Source organism: Balaenoptera borealis (genome assembly GCF_965194805.1).
Source record: "Balaenoptera borealis genome assembly, chromosome: X".
Taxonomy (NCBI): Eukaryota; Metazoa; Chordata; class Mammalia; order Artiodactyla; family Balaenopteridae; genus Balaenoptera; species Balaenoptera borealis.
The window spans coordinates 116,862,389-116,881,617 of record NC_138881.1 but is presented as its reverse complement, the minus strand read 5'-3'; the positions used below and the strand labels follow the sequence as shown (position 1 = coordinate 116,881,617).

The 19,229-nt window shown below is 42.9% G+C and overlaps 1 protein-coding gene across 1 annotated transcript; it reads right to left on the bottom strand.

Annotated features, from left to right (window-relative positions):
• Positions 1-642: 642 nt before the first annotated feature.
• Positions 643-15,972, bottom strand: HAPSTR2 (HUWE1 associated protein modifying stress responses 2). The gene has a single exon (XM_082376463.1). The coding sequence runs from the start codon at positions 15,867-15,869 to the stop codon at positions 15,039-15,041; it is 831 nt and encodes a 276-aa protein (XP_082232589.1). The 5' UTR covers positions 15,870-15,972; the 3' UTR covers positions 643-15,038.
• Between the last annotated feature and the right edge of the window lie 3,257 nt (positions 15,973-19,229).

Here is a 19,229-nt window from a genome sequence, read left to right as displayed (position 1 = left end):
ATACCCTGGAATTTTTATTAACTGGCAATTAGATTCAGACCTGAGGCATATAGGATCCTTTCTGATTGGGAGTGTCCCTTGAGTTACAAAGATTAATAAAGTCAAATGGGTTTTAAAGTCTGGTTTGGTTGATTTAGCCTTCTTGTATGTATATTTTAGCATCATCCATAGCTTTAATATCATCTCAGTTGCGTTCAAACCAAACTGCATTCATTCAAGAGGAGCAATCATTTAGTCTCCAAACAGAAGAAAAAGTACATCTGGGAATTTTGTCTAATCACAAACCCTAGAGGTGTCTCCATGTGCTATAATAACAATTCTTATACTTTATTCACAACACTTATTTTCTTTCTATCTAAGTCCATTCTAATAGAAAACCCAAGTTCTCTGTTCAAAAAGCCCACAGGAGTATGATATAGGACATCCCTAATCCCCTTGGCCTAGTTAAATCCTCTCAGAGTCTCTTTCCATAACTTCTCTAAGACAAGGTGACACTTTATGAAGATCCATTATGCTAGGTGTCCCGTATAGGCAAGGCAAATGCTCCCTTACAAACCAAAAACGGTTTGTGTTATTAAGAAAATGGTGTACCTGTATTAAAATTACGGCCCAGTGAGGCAGAATTTGGCACATCAATAACACGGACAAGTGGCTGCAGAATGTATATGTGGTATTGGGAGGCTAGTCCCAGAAAAATGCTCAAAGCAGTATAAAGTAATAAGTAAACCCAAGAGCTTTGGATCACATATGGCCCAAGTCAAAATTCTGGCTCTACCAGGTACTTAAAAGTGTGACCTTGGGTTAGTAACTGAGCATTGGTTTTTTCATCTGTAAAATGAGGATAATAACAGAAACCATCTCATAGGTTTACTGGGAGGATTACAAGATAATGCATGGAAAAACTATCTCGGTGCATGGCACGAAGTAAGCGTTCAATAAACAACATCTGGTCTTTCTTCATTCGGTTTACTGGCTGGTTAAGTAAACCAACAGGCTTAAGGGAATGTGTGCTATTCTGTAGATACAGTCAGAGAACTTGGGAAAACCTATAGAACAGAGATCACAGAGCACATAATCGCAGTGTGTGAAGGGTGGAAAGAGTTTGCTCATGATGGACCCAGAATTGGGGAAATGTAACATTCTTGGGATCTAGGTCTAAGTCAGGTGGAGAGAGCTGGGGAGGCCACGGGACCTGTCCAACTGCCAAGGCCTGCCAGTTATTCACAAAACCTGATGCACCTTTGGAGTGAGGCACGTGCAGAACTACCAGGCAACTCAGTATCCCTTGCACAAAGAGGTTAAAAGCATGGACTGTGGAACCAGACTTTTTAGGTTTTAATCTCTGTCATTACTAGCTGTTTGACCTTAGACAATGAAGCTAACCTCTCTGTGCCTCAATTTCTTCCTCTGTAAAATAGGGGACAGTACTAGGTCCCAATTTATGATCCATGTTATAAAATTAAATGAGTTAATATTTATAAAACTTTTAGAACAGTACCTGGCAAAATTTTGTTTTATGTAAGTTTTGGTTAAATTGAATAAATAAAACCTGTAATGTACTAACGGTATTCACTTTGCCCTCATGTCACTGGCATCCTGCCCTCCAAATGGAAAGTGTTTAGGAGACATGATGGTGCATTTGATCCTTGTACCAGCTTTGCAAGATGGCAGTGAGATGACCAGAGGCCAGAAAGGAAAGACGGTGATGGAGCCAGGAGTTCAAAAGCCAGTACAGGTTTCCCCCGCTATCAGAAAGTAGAGTATCCCTATGAAACCCTGTGTGAGCCGAAATGGCATAAAACAAAGAAGCAATTGCCTTAGGACACATCTTGCTAGGGGATGCATAAAATAAATGGAGACAGAACACAGATGCTCACAGACACAGTTCAAAGCTATGGAGGCTTGATGCTGAGATGCTGAGTGTGGTTCCCCGGGAAGGAGCTTGGCCGTGACACTCTCACCGCTTGGGGTGCACTGCACGCTGCCTCTATAACTGCTTGCTGCAAAACAAACGCTAAATGCTATTTTCGCTTTTCGCCTTTTTTCGTAAAAGCGAAAATCCTCTTCAGATTTCTTTGGGTTAGCAAAAACAGGTACTAATGTAAGTCGAAAAACCGAAGTGGCATAAAGCGAACTTTCGAAAAGCAGGGGATACCCATACTCATTTTTCTCGTTTACTGGTTTAATACCCCACTGACACGTGGTGACATACAGTATCCACCACCTTTATTAGTCCTTTAACCTGAGAGAAAAAGGACAGGGAGCAGGTCTAGCACTGGACAAAACTGGAAAGGCAGTGAAGTCTATCTTTGAACCGTAATTCTCTCAGAGCTCCTCCTCATCTTAGAAGTTGCTTTCTCCTTTCCCTCCAACATGCAAGTGTTAAATCCAGTTCTTTCTTTTTTTTTTAAATTTTATTTATTTATTTATTTATTTATGGCTGTGTTGGGTCTTCGTTTCTGTGCGACGGCTTTCTCTAGTTGGCGGCAAGTGGGGGCCACTCTTCATTGCGGTGCGCAGGCGTCTCACTATCGCGGCCTCTCCTGTTGCGGAGCACAGGCTCCAGACGCGCAGGCTCAGTAATTGTGGCTCACGGGCCTAGTTGCTCCGTGGCATGTGGGATCCTCCCAGATCAGGGCTCGAACCCGTGTCCCCTGCATTGGCAGGCAGATTCTCAACCACTGGGCCACCTGGGAAGCCCCTAAATCCAGTTCTTTAAAGAAAAATCCAAATGGAAACACAGAACGTTAAGCGTTGGAAGGTCTATGCCCAAGTTTTATACCCTCATTTTATAGATGAGGTCATTGGTGCCCATAGAAAGGAAGTGACTTTAGTTAAATGATCAAATTCATATTTTTTTTCCAATCTCTTCAGATTCAGTATCAAGTTGCATTTAGAGAAGAACAATGGACCACTCTCATCCCAACATTTGCCGTTTGGATTCTTTGTAGACTGGCATGACTTCCAAGAGTTCAAGCCAAATGCCACTTCGTGAGTTCTGATGTGCTGTTCACATGAGGCATTCCAATGCAAATCGAGTGTCTTGGTCATAACATCTTGGTCTTGTTCTTCTCCCAGATTTGCATCACTAATATATGCAAGTGCCGCATAGTCCGAGGGCATCTGGGGGGTAAAACTACATAGGAAATGTTGCCCTTTCACGGTTCTGTTTTCTCAGTGGAAATGTAGTTACTATGGCAAGTTTCTCTAAAGCAGCATTTTACTCCAATTGTGAACCTGAAGGACTGTTAATCACATGACCAACAAATAAGTGATGTGGATTGCATGTAGTAGTACAGAAGCAAAGAAGAGGCAGAATTTAGAGATTTAAAAAAGAGCTTATCTGTGGTAACTGTAGTTGATAACACCATATTGCATAATTGAGATGTGGTAAGAAAATAAACTTAAATGTTCACACACACACACACAAAGGTAAATATGGCAGGTGATGGATGTGTTCATTAACTCAGTGGGGAAGGGGAATCCTTTCACAGTGCATACGTGTATCAAATCATCAGGTTGTACACTTTAAATATTTTACAATTTTGTCAATTATACCTCAGTAAAGCTGGCGGGCGGGGGGCGTAAGAAAGGTATTGCAGAGTCTAATCCTCCCCTCATTTTATCTATGAGGAAACTAAAGTCCAGAGAAGGCAAATCACAGAGCTAGTTAGGGCCAGAACAAAGTTGAGAACCCAGTCTCTCGAACCCTGGTCCAGGTTCCTTCCCCTACACGATTCTGTGCAAAAGTTTCAGTTTATGTGGAATTCCTTCAGCAATAAATGTGTGACTTGAAGTGGATATGAATCATGTTATCATAGGGCACATTATTAGGACTTAGTCTAACAAAGTCACAGCCCCCTCTGTGTTAAGCATGTTGCTTTCTTTTTGTGGGCAGAAAAATATAAGTTCAGTTAAAATCTTTCCAGGAGTTCTGAGTTTGGGAGATGAATGTTGCTAGGGAATACTAATAATAGGTCAAAATAGCACTCAAACCCTCTCTGTGTCAGAACAGAAACACCCCAGAAATATTTACTCAGCACTCTACCTTTTATCATTTGAAAATGCTTGATTGTACTCAATTAAGGGGAGGGCTTTTTTTAGACAACCACACTGCATTTAGAGAAATCCAATCATATAGGATTTTAATAGTACACTTCTTCCCCTAATTTTTTTAGTCATCTGCTGATCTTTATTTGCCAATGGAAACCATACATTAACATTGCAGTTTGGAAGAAAATGAATAACATTTCTTGCTATGTTATAGGTCAACAGTTAACGCAGCGGAAGTTTCATTTCTCTCCCATTAAAATTGCTTATTTGCCTCATCTCGATGTATATCAAATGGTAATAAGATACGAAATATATAGGGTTGTGACCCAGGCCAGTAGCTTTTGCTGTTTCTAGGGTTTTCTTGTTAATTGGTTGCATTGTATGTCAGATCTGATTCTTCCACACCATTGTTAAGGCTGATGATTCTTCAGAACACCGCTGAAAAGAGAACTAGAAGGAGTTTCACCAAAACAGGAACTAGCTCCCATCTATAAAAGATGGTGATTCAAACTCCTGTCGGTGTCATTTCATAGAAACACACTCCACCTGGTATGCAAGAGCCACAGCCAGCTTCTCTAGGAACCTCCAATTAAAGAGCGGAGACCTATTTAAGAAACAAAAACAAGGAACTAGGAGCAAAATTTCCTAAGGACAGAGCAATGGTTTTTACTTTTATGGTTTGGAAAATACAGTGCATTCCATCCTGTGAAACTCCTTGAGTATGAAAAAGAGTGTTTTACCAGAAAAAAAGGAAAGAAAGAATTTCAATTTGAAATTCTGCACTGAATTCAGAGATTTCAGGTTACAACACATTTCTGGAAATAGAAAACTAATATGAAGAAATTACTCTTGCCAACGTCAAGTAATGACCTGCTCCATAGAGCTATGTATATTTTACTTCGCCTAATAAATGTCCTCTTCAGCTGTTGGTTGTAAGATTATTTTTTTGTAAATGAAATTATATGCTAATCTCTCCAGTGGAGCTCACTTTTTGAACTAATGGAATATTGTTTTACAATGTGAATACTCCCTCTCTAATTTATCTATTGTTAGTGGTTGGATTTATGTTCATTAAACTGCTTAACAGAGAGCTAGCTTGCATATCCTTATCTCTGGGCACTTGAAGGATAGGACTTGGGGGAAGAAGAAAAGCAGGGTAGGAGCAAGGTAAGGACACTGGCCAGGAAATCAAAAGACCTTGGTTGAATCCAGCTCCACCACTTACTAGCCAAAAGTCTGTGGCCAAGTCAGCATATCTTTCTGGGCCTCAATTTCCTTACCTGTAATAATGTCACATAAAGAAACTATGAGAATTGAATATAATCATCCATGCGAAAACACCTGGTAAACTATAAAATGCTAGACAAAGTTGATAATTAACAATAACAATTAATTAAATGCCCTCTACTCCCCCTTCCAAAGCCAACAATGGAAATGAAAATCAGTAGCTCCATAACAGGAAATCCCACATCAAAAAACATAATTTTTTTATTGAAGTATAGTTGATATACAATGCTGTGTTAGTTTCAGGTATACAGCAAAGTGATTCTGTTATTTATATTTTTTCAGATTATTTTCCATTATAGATTATTATGAGATACTGAATATAGTTCCCTGTGCTATACAGTAAATCCTTGTTGCTTATCTATGTTATGTATAGTCGTTTGTATCTGTTAATCCCAAACTCCTCTAATTTATCCCTCCCCCAACCTTTCCCCTTTGATAACCATAAGTTTGTTTTCTATGTCTGTGAGTCTGTTTCTATTTCGTAAATAAGTTTATTGGTATTATTTTTTCGATTCCACATATAAGTGATATCATGATATTTGTCTTTCTCTGTCTGACTTACTTCACTTAGTATGATAATCTCTAGGTCCATCGAAGAACATAATTTTAATCAAATAGCCTATGTTTGGAGCCCTGGCTTGAAAAGGAAACTAATCCAGTCAGGTAACATCAGAAAAGCCACGCTGGGTTGCAGCTAACTTAGCCTGTGTGGAGTCTCTGGCACGGGCACCAAGGGGCACGTTGTGGGAATGAAAAAAAGCTTCACTCCAGACTGACTCCATTCAGAAAATGTGTGCAGAAAATCCCCAGGTGATCAGTGAACTTCAACTTTGTTGGGATCTATCTCAAATTTGATCCTGTAGAATATGTTGGGAGTAACTCATTAGATTAACTGACTTGAAAATACTGATCTTTTAAGGCCCAGTTTAGTTACCTCTTCCATAACCAGCCCCTAAATCTCTTCAACTGGAATTAATTTCTCCCTAGTCTGTGCGCCACATACAAGTGGTATCCATCCAGTAATGGCACTCATTCAAATTTCATTTATCTTAGAATTTGTGTGTGTGTGTGTATATGCACATGCATGTGTGTATATATACTTGTGTACTGCCTTACTCACAAGAGTATAATCTAAGCTCCTGAAGTCCGGAACCATGTCTTGGTCATCACTGTATATCCTTGACAGCATCTAGCACATTGCCTTACACATAATAGTTGCTCAACAAGCACTGCTGACTGTTAAAGGGAATAAGACTTGTGCATTTACTGTTAAGGGAAGTATTTCCTTTTTTTCTGTGCCCTGTCTACTTCAAGCTTTAAGGTCGTCCCCTCATTGAATCCTGTGATTTAGGGAACAAGTCCATAGAGTAACAGCTGACTGTAGGCATATTTTTGGAAAAATAGAAAAATCAGTACATAGCATAAGAATCATAATCACTGTTCTTGAAGCAAAGTGGCCGATAATCTCAGATCTGATAGCAGGGATTCCCATTCTGGATGGAGCTGAGTATAGCCGTATTGTTCAATCCCTCAGGGGAGATCAGTGTACTTGAGTTATGACAAGCCTCTATCCCAACTGGAGCCTAAGTCCATCTAGGACGGTAGTGTCCAACACAGGAGCCACTAGCCACATGTGCCTGTCTGAGCGCATGAAATGTGTGGAGACTGAATTGAGGTACAGGGTAAATATAAAACACGCACCGGATTTCAAAGACTTAGTACAAGATTTTAAAAATAATATAAAATATCTCATTAGTAATCTTTATATTGCATGTTAAAATGAAAATATTTTGGATATACTGGGTTAAATAAAATATATTATTAAAGTTAATTCACCTTTTTTTTTAATGTGACTATTAGAAAATTGAGAATTACATATGTGGCTTGCATTATATTTCCACTGGACAGCACTAAAATTGGACCCCCTCCCCAGAAAAGAATCTATCCTTAAAACGACCTAAATGCTAATAACTAGCATTTCCACCATCTCCTCTTGAAGCCAACAGGACCCCAAAAACCAAAGGACTATGACACAAAGCACTAATACAAGACTACATTTTCATCTCCAAAATATCTGTCTGTATCCAAACTAGGAGTAGGAGTTCCAGATAAACGCCTTCCAAGAAGAGAAGAAAATTATAAAATTTTTCAAGAGTTACAGGTAAATAAGAAAAGGCATTCTTGAAGTTCCTGAACAATGAAACCTCAGTAGTTACCAACTTGTGCTGACATGATGCCACAACAAACCGAAAAGGTAAAATAAAATACAAATGCTTTGCATGAGGTAGCACAGTGCTTGCATCCTAACAATTGACTGTTGACTTCAATGAATATGGAAGAGGTTGTCTAATTGGATTTGATCTCTTTTTAAACTGAAGTCAATGAACCAGGGTATGTCCATACACAACCCTAAAGCTCTCCACTGAGTCTATTAACATGATTTCAGGGTGGATACTGTGCTCTCTTGGCCCTTTATATAGCAACTACTGGATACTTGCTAGAGCACTAGCTGCTTCAGGGAAGAATTAGGTATAAACTTAACCTTCATTGTGATAAATACCTTCTCATCCGCATGTTTCACCTAAAGCAGGAGAGTCCCTGTGACATGGGCCCTGGGGACAGCATAATAACAGAGCCTCCAACTACTGCACAAACCTGTGGTAGTTGAATTTTTATAAATATATTTATTTATTTATTTTTGGCTGCGTTGGGTCTTTGTTGCTGTGTGTGGGCTTTCTCTAGTTGTGGTGAGCGGGGGCTGCTCTTCGTTGTGGTGTGCGGGCTTCTCATTGTGGGGGCTTCTCTTGTTGCGGAGCACGGGCTTTAGAGTGCAGGCTCTGTAGTTGTGGCGCACGGGCTTAGTTGCTCCATGGCACGTGGGATCTTCCCAGAGCAGGGCTCAAACCTGTGTCCCCTGCATTGGCAGGCGGATTCTTAACCACTGAGCCACCAGGGAAGTCCCTGTGGGAGTTGAATTTTATCATCCACAAAGATTTGGGCTCCATGTATAAGGCACAGATAGCACCTGAAGTTGGAGTATTAAAAACAGGCTTTAAGAAATAGGAAGAACTCACTAACTAGATGGGGGGATCCTTTCACAATGTACACGTACATCAAATCCTCATGTACATTTTAAATATCTTACAATTGTATTTGTCAATCATACGTCAATAAAAATGAGAGAAATGGCAAGAACCGATTTTCAAGCAAGGGGAATGTAACTACTGACAGAATAGCCCTGTAATTTGCACATAATTCCACTTAAGGCATGAAAAGCCAAAAGCGGTATCAACAGGTCTATTCAGTTAATTCAGTGAAATATAAAGAGAAAAACATTCAACCCAGGCATTTGGCATTGTGAAAACGTCAACTATATGCAGTTGACTGATCGATCCATTTTCAATAGCTTGTGTGCACATCCTGTACGCACAGACTTAGCCTGTGACTATTGCCTTAAAAGAGGCAAAAATCCCATCAGACATAGTAAAGTGGAGATGGTCACAGTGATCCAGCAACCCTTGTTCTAACTTTACCCATATTAGGACACTCTTACACTGGGTTGTTTTGAATGAAACCCAAATCTATTTACATATTTTCCTAGTCTTCTTTATCACCTCCTTGTGTACCATTGAGCAGTTTTTGAGGAGACAAGCCACTAATACAACGTTGTCAAGGCCCTTCTCGTTTTCTAGTTCAAATCCTTGTTCATGCTGTTTGCTAAGTACTTGTTCCCTGTGACAGCTTTCAGCCAAACAGAACACACTGAATGCTGCATTCCAAACCACTCCGTCCTGCTGCGCTCCGAGTGAAACAAGCTCTTCAAACTCCATCATGTGAACTTTTCACAAGGAACAATCTCCCTCAGACAATTCCATTCAGAGATACTATCCGTGAAACTGGGACTCGGGGAAGGGGTGACATCACAGGCTTCCCCCTCTGGCCAGGGTCATGACCACCAAAGTTGTATTTAAGAGGCTCCCACGTGGTTTGGCACATGATTTTCTTAATGATCTAACATTTCTCCCAACTTTCCCATAAGCTTCCAACTTAAGATCTTCACACTTAAACACAAAATTGGGTACTAGTGTCCAGAAAGCCTGGGATTTCAAGATGTAAAGAACAAGAAACTTGCAGCCAGGGTCTCTATTAGGGATAGGAGAGGGAATGTAAGACACACTATATAATATGTGCTATATGTTGGTTTGGGGCAGTGTATTAGGAATCATAGAAATGCAAAGTATTATATGCAACCAAGAGGCTGGAAAAACAAAAAACAAAAAAAAAAAGGAAGAAAGGAAGAAAAAAAGACAAGAAAAAGGTGAGAAAAGTTAGTTTAAATGTCCAAAGCCCAGGTTTGGAGATGAGAGATTTGACAAAGGCGGGAGGCTTATTGCACTGAGGCGGTTAGCCAGCTTGTCAGCAGTTAGGCGGGAGGGCAAGTACACTGAATCTGGGGTTGAAAGACCTGCTTGGCAGCTCCGGAGGAAGGCTTTGGACTCTCCTAGAAGATCTTTAAGATGAGGAGAGCAGCTCATGGATCCAGGATGGCTTGTATCCCAGTTCTCGCCAGAGTTGGGCCATGTGGAGTCAGTGGCCTTCCAGGTCCCCCTTTAGTCCAATGAGTCTATGAACTCATCTCTCTGTTTAACAACCTCCTGATCAACTTATTATATTGGAGAAAGGAAAGTGCCCAAATAAGGAGGCATTTGACTGTAATATACACCTTAAGTATTCAAAAAAAATTTTTTTTTAACTTCTTGACCTCCTAAGGAAGACGGAACCAAAAGAGAGAAAGGTAAGCTGCTCTGTGCATATACATTCCCATCTTACAAGTGGCCATGCCACTACCACCCAGTGAGTCTCCTGGTTTGGAATTGTTTCAACATGGCAGTCCTGATTTCAAGGGGCTCACAGAACTCAGCTGGTCAGACACTAGATAATCTAAATGAGAATATCACAGAAAGAAGGTTATCACTACCGCTGCTTATTGAATTAAATCACAGATCAGAAAGTGCCAGAGCTTGTGGAGACCTTAAAGATCATCTGATACAACTAACTCCTTTATTTCATATATCAAGCAAAAAAAGGGCTGACTTGTTCAAGATCAGTTATTGGGAAAGTCAAGGCTTAAGCCAGGATCCTGTGTGCTTGCCACTGAAGCCTGAAACAGTACAATCATATCTACAAATGAGAAAGAACGCTGATAACTTTTTATATGCTACACTTCTTTGGGGAAGCACATTTAATGCCTGATAGAATAACACCGCCCCTTCGAAGTTTTGTTTTGAGCTTTTCTTCCCACAATATAATTTTATGACAATAATTCTTTCATTTAAAAAAAAGTATAGTGTAATGTTGAATATGCCTTTTCAGCCTACACACGCAGTAATGGAGATTTTTACACACCTCCTAGGAAAGAGACCCTCTTGGGATGAAACTTGGTGGTTTACAATCTAGTGGGGCAAAGACACAAGCTGACAACACAATGATAAGTCCGAAGTGGGAACTTTGGGGAGGGCCATTTAATCCCAACTTGTAAGGGCAAGGAAGGTATCCAAAAAAAAAAGGTAAAGTCTGAGGTGAGCTTTGAAGGCTGAGTTGGAGTGAAGTAGACAAAAAGGAGTTTAGGGCAGGGCATCAGAGGCCAAGGAAGCAATAAGGTAAAAGGGCCCAGAGGCCAGCGATGATCAAAAGTTCAGGAAACTTTAAGTGGCCCAGTTTTGCTGGTGGCTGGAGTGTGGTGGTGGTGGGAAGGGGTGACATGTTCCCTGAATGCACAACTCCAACAGCTTCCCCCAAACACACACAACAGAGTAAAGAGAGGCTTCACAACAGTACAAGTTTCCTAGCTCCACTTGATCATCAACATACTAAAAAGCCATACACAATATGACTAAGGGAGGTCCAGGGAAGTGAACAACGGACTGGAACCTGGTAGGGGGCAACAGTCTTACCAATAAGTCACTGTGGCCCTCCCTAGTGAGGTCAGTTGCCCCATTTGTAAACTGAATAGTTAACCCTGCCCTAGATGATCTTTAAGGTCCCTCTTGGTTCTAAATTTGGGAAGGATCCCACCAAGCATATGCTACTGGAAGAGGTCGGTAAACCTCCTCAAAGCCCCAGGCTGATTAACAACCAATCCTCCCCTGACCTCTACTCTATCACCATTCCACAAAAGGCAAAGTGATCTAAGTGCAATGTTTCCTGACTCTCAGTTCGTAATTTTGATTAGGAAGCAATGGTCTAATGGATAAAATACTCAGCTAGTGGTGAGGAAGTCAGAGCCTTCTCTCAGCCTCCTATGAAAGGACCAAAATAAGTAACTTAATATCGTTTTTCCTCAGTCTTCTCAACTGTGCTCCTAGAAGAAAAATGTATGAAATACGCAAAGTCATGATAAAGATAATATGTACAGATGGGGAGACTCACTTTAAGCCTGCACAGAAAGTTCACCAGTAACGATCAATTTAAAATGAGCCCCTTAGCGCTCACTTCGGCATCACATATACTAAAATGAGCCCCTTGAATCAATCACGAATCTCACAATGGGGTCACTGGAGTTTCAGACTTCACTGTGCACCATGATCACCGAGGCCTCCTCCAGATAGGAGGTCACTTCTGGGACCCTTTCACTGAGATTGTAATTCACCTGGAGGGCGCTTCTGAAGCTGCCAGCTTCATAAGCAACTCAGGGGATTCTCAAGGGAGGTGGTCATGGGACTGACCACACTTTGCAAAATGCTGAATCTAATAGTTAGGAAAACGCACACAGGGGAGAATCATCTAGAAATTAGAGCATGGGCTTCAGGTGCCTTTCCTGGGCAGTAGGTAAACAGAGAAAGGGAGAATAGCTATAACTGGGTCTGGATGAGGGCTTACTCATCCACTCATTAAATAAATATTTATTGTGTGCCCGTGGATCAGGCACTGTTAGGCTCTGGGGATTACAGAAAGAAACAAGACAAATGAGGTCCCTGCCCTCATGCTGACATGCCCTCTTACAACTCTCTATACCTACCTGTAAAAATTGCTGCGGTGGCTCAGTCAGTCTTGCAGCCCGAATGCCCCAGTGATCCCCTGGAGGAGGACTCTCAAAGACAAGCAGCAGAAGAATGATAAAAGGCATGGCTATTTTGTTACTTCAAGACTAGCCCTCCAAGAGATTCTGCAGCTGGAACTGAAGGCTTTCTCAGCCTAGAAGCAGTGCAGAACACACACTGAAGGTGCTTCCTACCTGGTATGGTTTGAAGTGTGGGAGGGTAAAAGTGAGCAAAGGCTTCCCAGAGAAAGCCCTGTCAAGTTAAATATCGCCACAATCCTGGTTAACCAAATGGCAACATCCCCAGTAAAGAGCGCCCACCAGGGACACCCTGGTTATCCCCTGCTCCAGCGTCTCAGCGCTGGACAACCAGGCATCCTGCCAGACCAATTCTCCTACAGCACAGATTGGGTGGTGTCACCCCCCTGCCCCAGGACAGAATCTAAAGTACCGAGCCAGGCATTTGAGACCCCCTGTACTTTGGTCCCTACCTCCCCTGCCTCCCCCTACCCAGCACCTGTGATCCCCTGAACCCAGTTTACTGTTTTCCTCCTTCTCAAACTTTGTTAGATATCCTTCCCCTGCTAGTATCCCCTGTGCCCTCCCTTCCTATTTTTCTGGGCACCAGTTCAAATGCCACCTCCTCCAGAAGCTGTGACCCTCTTGGTGAGGAAGCCCTCTGGCCTCTGAATTCCTCTGCATAGACTTTCGGTGTTTTGCATACTACTAGAAGTGCTTTCTGGACTACATTAATTTATCTTCCAAGCCAGGATGTGCTCTGTGAGCATAAGGATTGTTTTTGTCTTTTTAACATCCCTTCTTGGGGCCTAGCATGGTGCCTCAGTATGTACTTGTGGAGTGCCTCAATAGCAAGTTTTTATTCTACTAGGGAATTCACTTTGTTGTATTATTTCAATGCACTAGTCAATTACAAATCTATTGCAAAGGTCACACTAATAAAACAGAAACAACTCTTTGAGGTGAACCTAAGGGCAAGGTATTACTCATCTATTTATACTATTGCTATTTTATGCACTGGTTTAGGGAGAGCCTGGGGAGATTTGCTCGTTCTAACTTCCCCCCACCCCTTCCATAACCTCACTTCCACCTCCTCCACCCCCCACCCCACCCAGTCTACCCCTTTCATCACTTCTACTCCGCCTCACCCCTATTCAGAAGCACTTTTGCCTTTTAGGTGTCCCTAGGACTTTCATTTCCAAACCCTTTCCGTCCTTACCCCGCTTCTCATATTCTTTCAGGCCAGAGGAGGTAGATCTTTCACTACTCCAGTTGCAAGGTGCATCCCTCAGGCAATTTTAGGAACTACAAGTCTGCCCTAACATCCAGAGGGATGATCCTGAGAACTCATGAGCTAAACACACTTATAATTAATACAAGATCTGGGATATTTAGGCAAGTTTCAACTATATAACAATAGTTTCCAGCTCAAACCCAGAGCTTCTACTGATTTCTAAATTGATCTATTTTTCTGCTTTTTCTAAAATGTAGTGGATTTTAATGTTTTACTGATTTTTATTTATAGAGAAAGGAGAACATTAATGCTTTAGGTGCCAAGCATTGTGCTAGGTACTTGAAATGGGGACTTCATCTTACCCTCACAACGACCTTAAGAGACACATAGTTCCATTTTACAGATGGAAAACTGAGGTCAATAGACATTAAGTGATTTGCCCAAAATCATGCAGTGAATCTGTGGGGCTAGGATTCTACTGTTGATCCTTTTAATATCAAAGCTCATGCTCTTTTAATTATATCATGCTATACCCTTAAATAAAACCCAGAAATTCATTCTACTTCGGCTTCCACTTCAAAACAGAAATCACCAAAAAGACTTAACTTCAGAAAAAGGAAGTTTTTATATCCCTAAGAAAAAGGACCACCACCAGGAATGCCACCTTTGATCTCAGGCTCTCAATTGTTGGCTTACTATTCCTAAAAAGAGCATTAAATTGACTCAATAGCAAGTATTACCTGCCCAACCATCATAGCACTTTACCCCATCACATAATCACCAAAATGACTATTTTAAAAAAGAAAACTCACAGGCTAATATGTACACCTTGCAGTTTCTTTCTAGAAATTAGGTGCATGGTACAGTGGAGCAAAAATGGAAAACTCCAGATTTCACAAAAATATCAGGTTTTTCATTTTGATAACATGTAATTGAACTGGCAAAAAAACCCAAAAACGGTTAAAGCAAACAACCAACCAAACAATAAAGGATAAAAGTATCCTATAACCAAGCAAACACCTGTTAGTCCTTCCCCTTTAAGACTTTTAAATAAGGTCACATTTATTCAGTCAACAAACATTTATTAACCACCAGCAACTGTGCCAGATGCTAAGAAATATAACTGTGAACAAGATAAACCAGGCTCCCGCTTGACCGGATACTTCTGCATTAAACGGTCTTGCTAACTACTACATTATACTTGTTCTCTGCTAGTATTATATTTTTGGGAAAGTCAGAGTCATAGGATGGCTCTCCTGGAATACTTTTAAAGTTTCTTTGTGGCGAACTGATAGAACTCTTTGTTTAACTTAAAGAAGGAACAAACAGTCTCAAGGACCCTTTTGACGAGCAAGATGATGGCCGAGCATATGGCGGCTGGCGACCCACGAGGCGGTTTAGACCAGTTTAGATCATTCGGTTGCGCTTGTGGGTTGGGGAGTCTGTGTCGCCATCACCACACTGGGCCGAGGTGCGCTTGCGGGTCCCCCCACTGTCCAGGTGGAGGGCCACTTCTTCGGAGTCGATGGGGTTCGAGTCGTCCTCGAGGAAGCTACTTCTTCGGTGGCCGTCGCCGGCCACACCGCTGGCTTGAGGCGGGGAGCCGGGCGCTCCGGATTGCACGCTGATGCTGGCCATGGCGCCGCTGAGGCCGTGCAGGGCGATGGCCTCGTGGAACGGCTGCAGGTCGACGTCCACGGACGAGCCGGATTCGGTGGCCGCGGCCTGGCTGGGGGCCCCGGCGGGTGGCTTCGGGGGCGTCCTCGGGCTGCGCGGCGGCGGAGGCGCGGGGGGCACCTTGCCACACAGGAAGCTAATCAGATCTTCTCGAAGAATGGTGCTCCGGCCTTTTTTCACCCATTCCAGCACATCTTTGATGCGACGATGGTGGCCAGCCTGGACGCCCAGGTCAAAACTTCGTTGGTGGGCATCCCCGCTCTCTTTGTAGAGGCTGGTCACAGCCGTGGCCGCACTCTGGAAGGGGTCCCACAAGGAGAGTCCTGGCTGTTGGCACCCCGTATCCTTGTAGAGCTGGGCCACAGCGGTAGCTGAGACCTGGAAGAGGTGCCACAGCTTCTGCTTCTCGCTCTTGAGCCCCGCCGCCTCAGGGGTAGCCTCCTCCTGCATATCGGGGGGCAACTCCTCTTCCTGCTCAGCCTCGGCCAGGCACTGGCGCTCCCACTTAGAGAACCAGTGCTCCTCGACCTCGGCCTCGCCCTCCTTCGGCTGCTCCTCCATCCTCCTCCTTCTGGCCGCTCCTCTCCTCTACCGCCGCCTCCTCCTCCGCCTACTCTTGCTCCTCCACCTCACCTCCTGCTCCGAGCTCCCCTCCTCCTTCTGCGGCCGCCGCCACCACCGCCGCCGCCTCCTCCGCCTCCGCCGCCTCAGCCACCGCCACCTCCTCCGCGTGCGCCGGCGGGCGGGAGCGCGGGCGGCGGGGCCCTGAGGCCAACTGTTCCGGCGCGCGCCGCCCGGGGCCCTGGTGCACGCCCCGCCCCGCCCCGCCCCGCCCCGCCCGGCCCGGCCCGGCCCGGCCCGGCCCCCGGCTACGGCGCGGAGATAACTCCGCAGCCGCGGGCGCCGCCTCACTGCCCCCTTCCGGCCCCGCGGTCCGCTCCTACGGCCCCCCAACGGCGCCGCGGCCTCCCCGCAGCCGCCGCGGCCGCTCGGTCGCCGCCGCCGCGGCCCCGCAGCTCGGTCCCAACCCCCGCTCCGCCGCGGCTGCCGCTCTGGGAACTCGGAGGGGGGCCGGCTGGAGCGCTGCCTCAACGCGGCGCCTGCCTACCGCTTGGCCCCCTTTTCACACATTTTTGAGACTTGTCGGCTTCATCCAATGAGCTGATCAAATTTTACATCCTATGTTGCCAGAGAGGATTATGGGGCAACTTCATGGTGTCGATCACATCCAGGGCGCCGATCCGGGAAGGCCGGGGGTTAGAGTGGAAAGAGCACGGCCCTCGTGAATAGGCAGGCAGTCTGAATCCCAGCAATGCCCCCCACACAGTAGGTGCCCAGGAAAAGTGTTCTCCGTGGATCGAAGCAGTAATTTTGTAAAGGAAAAAAAAAAAATCACATCAGGCATTCCCCCCCGGCCCCCCTTCCCCCGCTTTTTGGGCCTCAGTTTCCCCAAGTGCCCAACAAGGTTGTTGGATTAGGTCTCCGGAAAGCACTTCCAGTAGTGATTTAGAACTTTACTGCTGTCCCTGTAAAGCACCTCTTCCAGGCTAGCTGCATACTTATCAAATTCTAAGAGTTACGGTCAGAAATGGCATTGATTTTTTTCCCCTCATATTCTTTCAAGGTTTTTTGTCATAAAAAGAAAAAATGGGTTGGGGGGGTTTATTTGTGGTTTACTTTCAATTACTGAAAATTCCAGGATGAAGAAGAGGAAAGAAAACAGGAAAATGAAATCCCAAACGCGGGATTTTCTGCTCCAGTGTAAAATTCAGTGCCTTTTAGGAAAGAAAAAAAAAAAAAGTTTACCTAATTTACAACACTCCAAAAATTCTAGCTACTTAAAACACCATAAGAATACCAAAATTAAGCTAAAACTGTATGTGATACTGAAGTCTTTTCCTTGGGTTCAGTAACAACCCCTTGTAATGATGCAGTCCTTTTTTCATTGCAGACAATTCCAGATCAAACTGTGTTAAGAAAAATCACTGAGCTAAGAATAACATCAAAAATGGGAGGAACCAACGTAATAATTTTTTTAATTTAAGAAAAAAAGTTTTGCAATTTTTGTTGTAGAATATTTGCTAAGTCTCCAGAAAGCCTTCCAAAGATAAAGGAAGCTAAATCTTCTAGCAAAATATGCTTAATAATTCCCAAGTATGAAAGTTAGTATATAAAAATGATATAATCATTAAGCTTCATCTTTCTTAAAAGAAATACATGTTTCTAAGTTAAACATAAAAGAGAAGAAGAAGAAGAAGAGGGGATTGTGCCCTTTCTCTGCAAACCGGGCTTTTTCACGATTCATTAAACCCTTTTTCCATATGTGTAATTGGACTCTTCTCATTTACATAAACGAGGGATGAGGCAAAAGACCTAAGATCAGCCCAAGAAGGAGGAATACGTTTCTCATTCTCCTATGTTAAAAAAATATTGTAGAAGAAAACTCCCAAGAAGACAGAGCCTTCTCCCCCCACCGCCCTACACACACCCACATATACCAGCCCTGAAACAGTTCATGGCCAAGGAGATTGCGGGTTTGCCAGAGCTTTAAGATTGCCCTGTACACGGTGCCTCACAGTTATCACCAGAGGCACATGTTTTTATTTTAACTTCTCTAAGTAAAAAACTTGGACCAAAATGACCGACAGTAGGACACCATATCCTATTTTCTCCCCTCATTTTTGATTGGGTTAAAAACCAAGAAGAAAGACTGCACTGTCTTTGAAAGAGGACAACCCTCTGCTTGGGCTTGAGTTGTCTGGCTGGTATCCTCCATTCATTTGGTTTCAGCACCTGATTAATTAGTTAATTAGTACTTAGAGCTGACTAGCCCCGGTCGGCAATTTTCCTGCCCTGCATGGTGAAATGTTGAATCCAGCATTGAAATTTCTGTGTCGCACACCCTAATTATTATCACCCCACTACTTTTTAAACCATTGCACCAAATTATTATAATAGACAGAGCCAGACAACTGTGTGGGAATATGTTCTTTCTGAGAAATAATGGTAGACTTAATCAATATTTTTCACTGTTGCCCTTAACACATTTAAATAAAACAACTGAACGGGAAAAATTCTAATTCAATTAGCCTCCAACTCCTTCCATAGAGAAAATGATTTTATACGAGAGAGAATTCAGAAAAATCACACCAAAAATTTTTAATGTTTTATCAGTGCCTCGGATTGCAAAGAGTGTGTTTACAAGATAACCTATCTGAGGTTTTTCTCCTATATACGTCTAAAATGTGAGGAATTTAAAAAAAGAATAGAAAATGGAAACAAAACCAAACCAAAAAAAAGATCATCTTAACTAGCTGTAAGGAAATGATGCTATCTGTGTGTGTTTCGGTGGAAGTACTTTTGATGCTTAAAATACTGACACAGTTTAGGAATGAGTTTTCTATAGGAAAAAAATATTCCTTGGCCACTGCCCCATTCTTCCATAAATCTGATGTCATAGCTAAGGTTAAATATCAAGTAGGGAAAATTAGTTTTAGGAAATAAGTTAGGACACAAACCTAGGAGTCTAATTTTTGGCAGTTCTCAATGTACCATTACCAAAAAGGGACCCAGTGTGTCAATGATTTTCAATATTACTGGTAGCTATTTTCACCTGAAGCAATCCTTACATATCAGTATTTGGTTGCCTGTAATTGTAAGAGCTGAATGGCACACAAAACTGGATACACAACCACACAGATCAGTACATGGGTCGGACTGAAAGCAAAAGTAAACACCAACCTTAGGAAATGAAAGAAGTTAAAAGATAAGTGTTAAGGACCTTATTCTTTTTGGAGAATAAAACAAGATTTAGTAGCTTTCCACTTAATTTAAATGAAAAGAATCACTACCTTACATATTGCAGTGATAATGTAATGGGGAAAGAAAACAAAAAAGTCTTTGTACAAATGACACCTCCTA

What these genes read in the sequence shown, in the direction of transcription:
- HAPSTR2 (XM_082376463.1), bottom strand. Translation starts at nt 15,869, where the DNA reads ATGGAGGAGCAGCCGAAGGAGGGCGAGGCCGAGGTCGAGGAGCACTGG.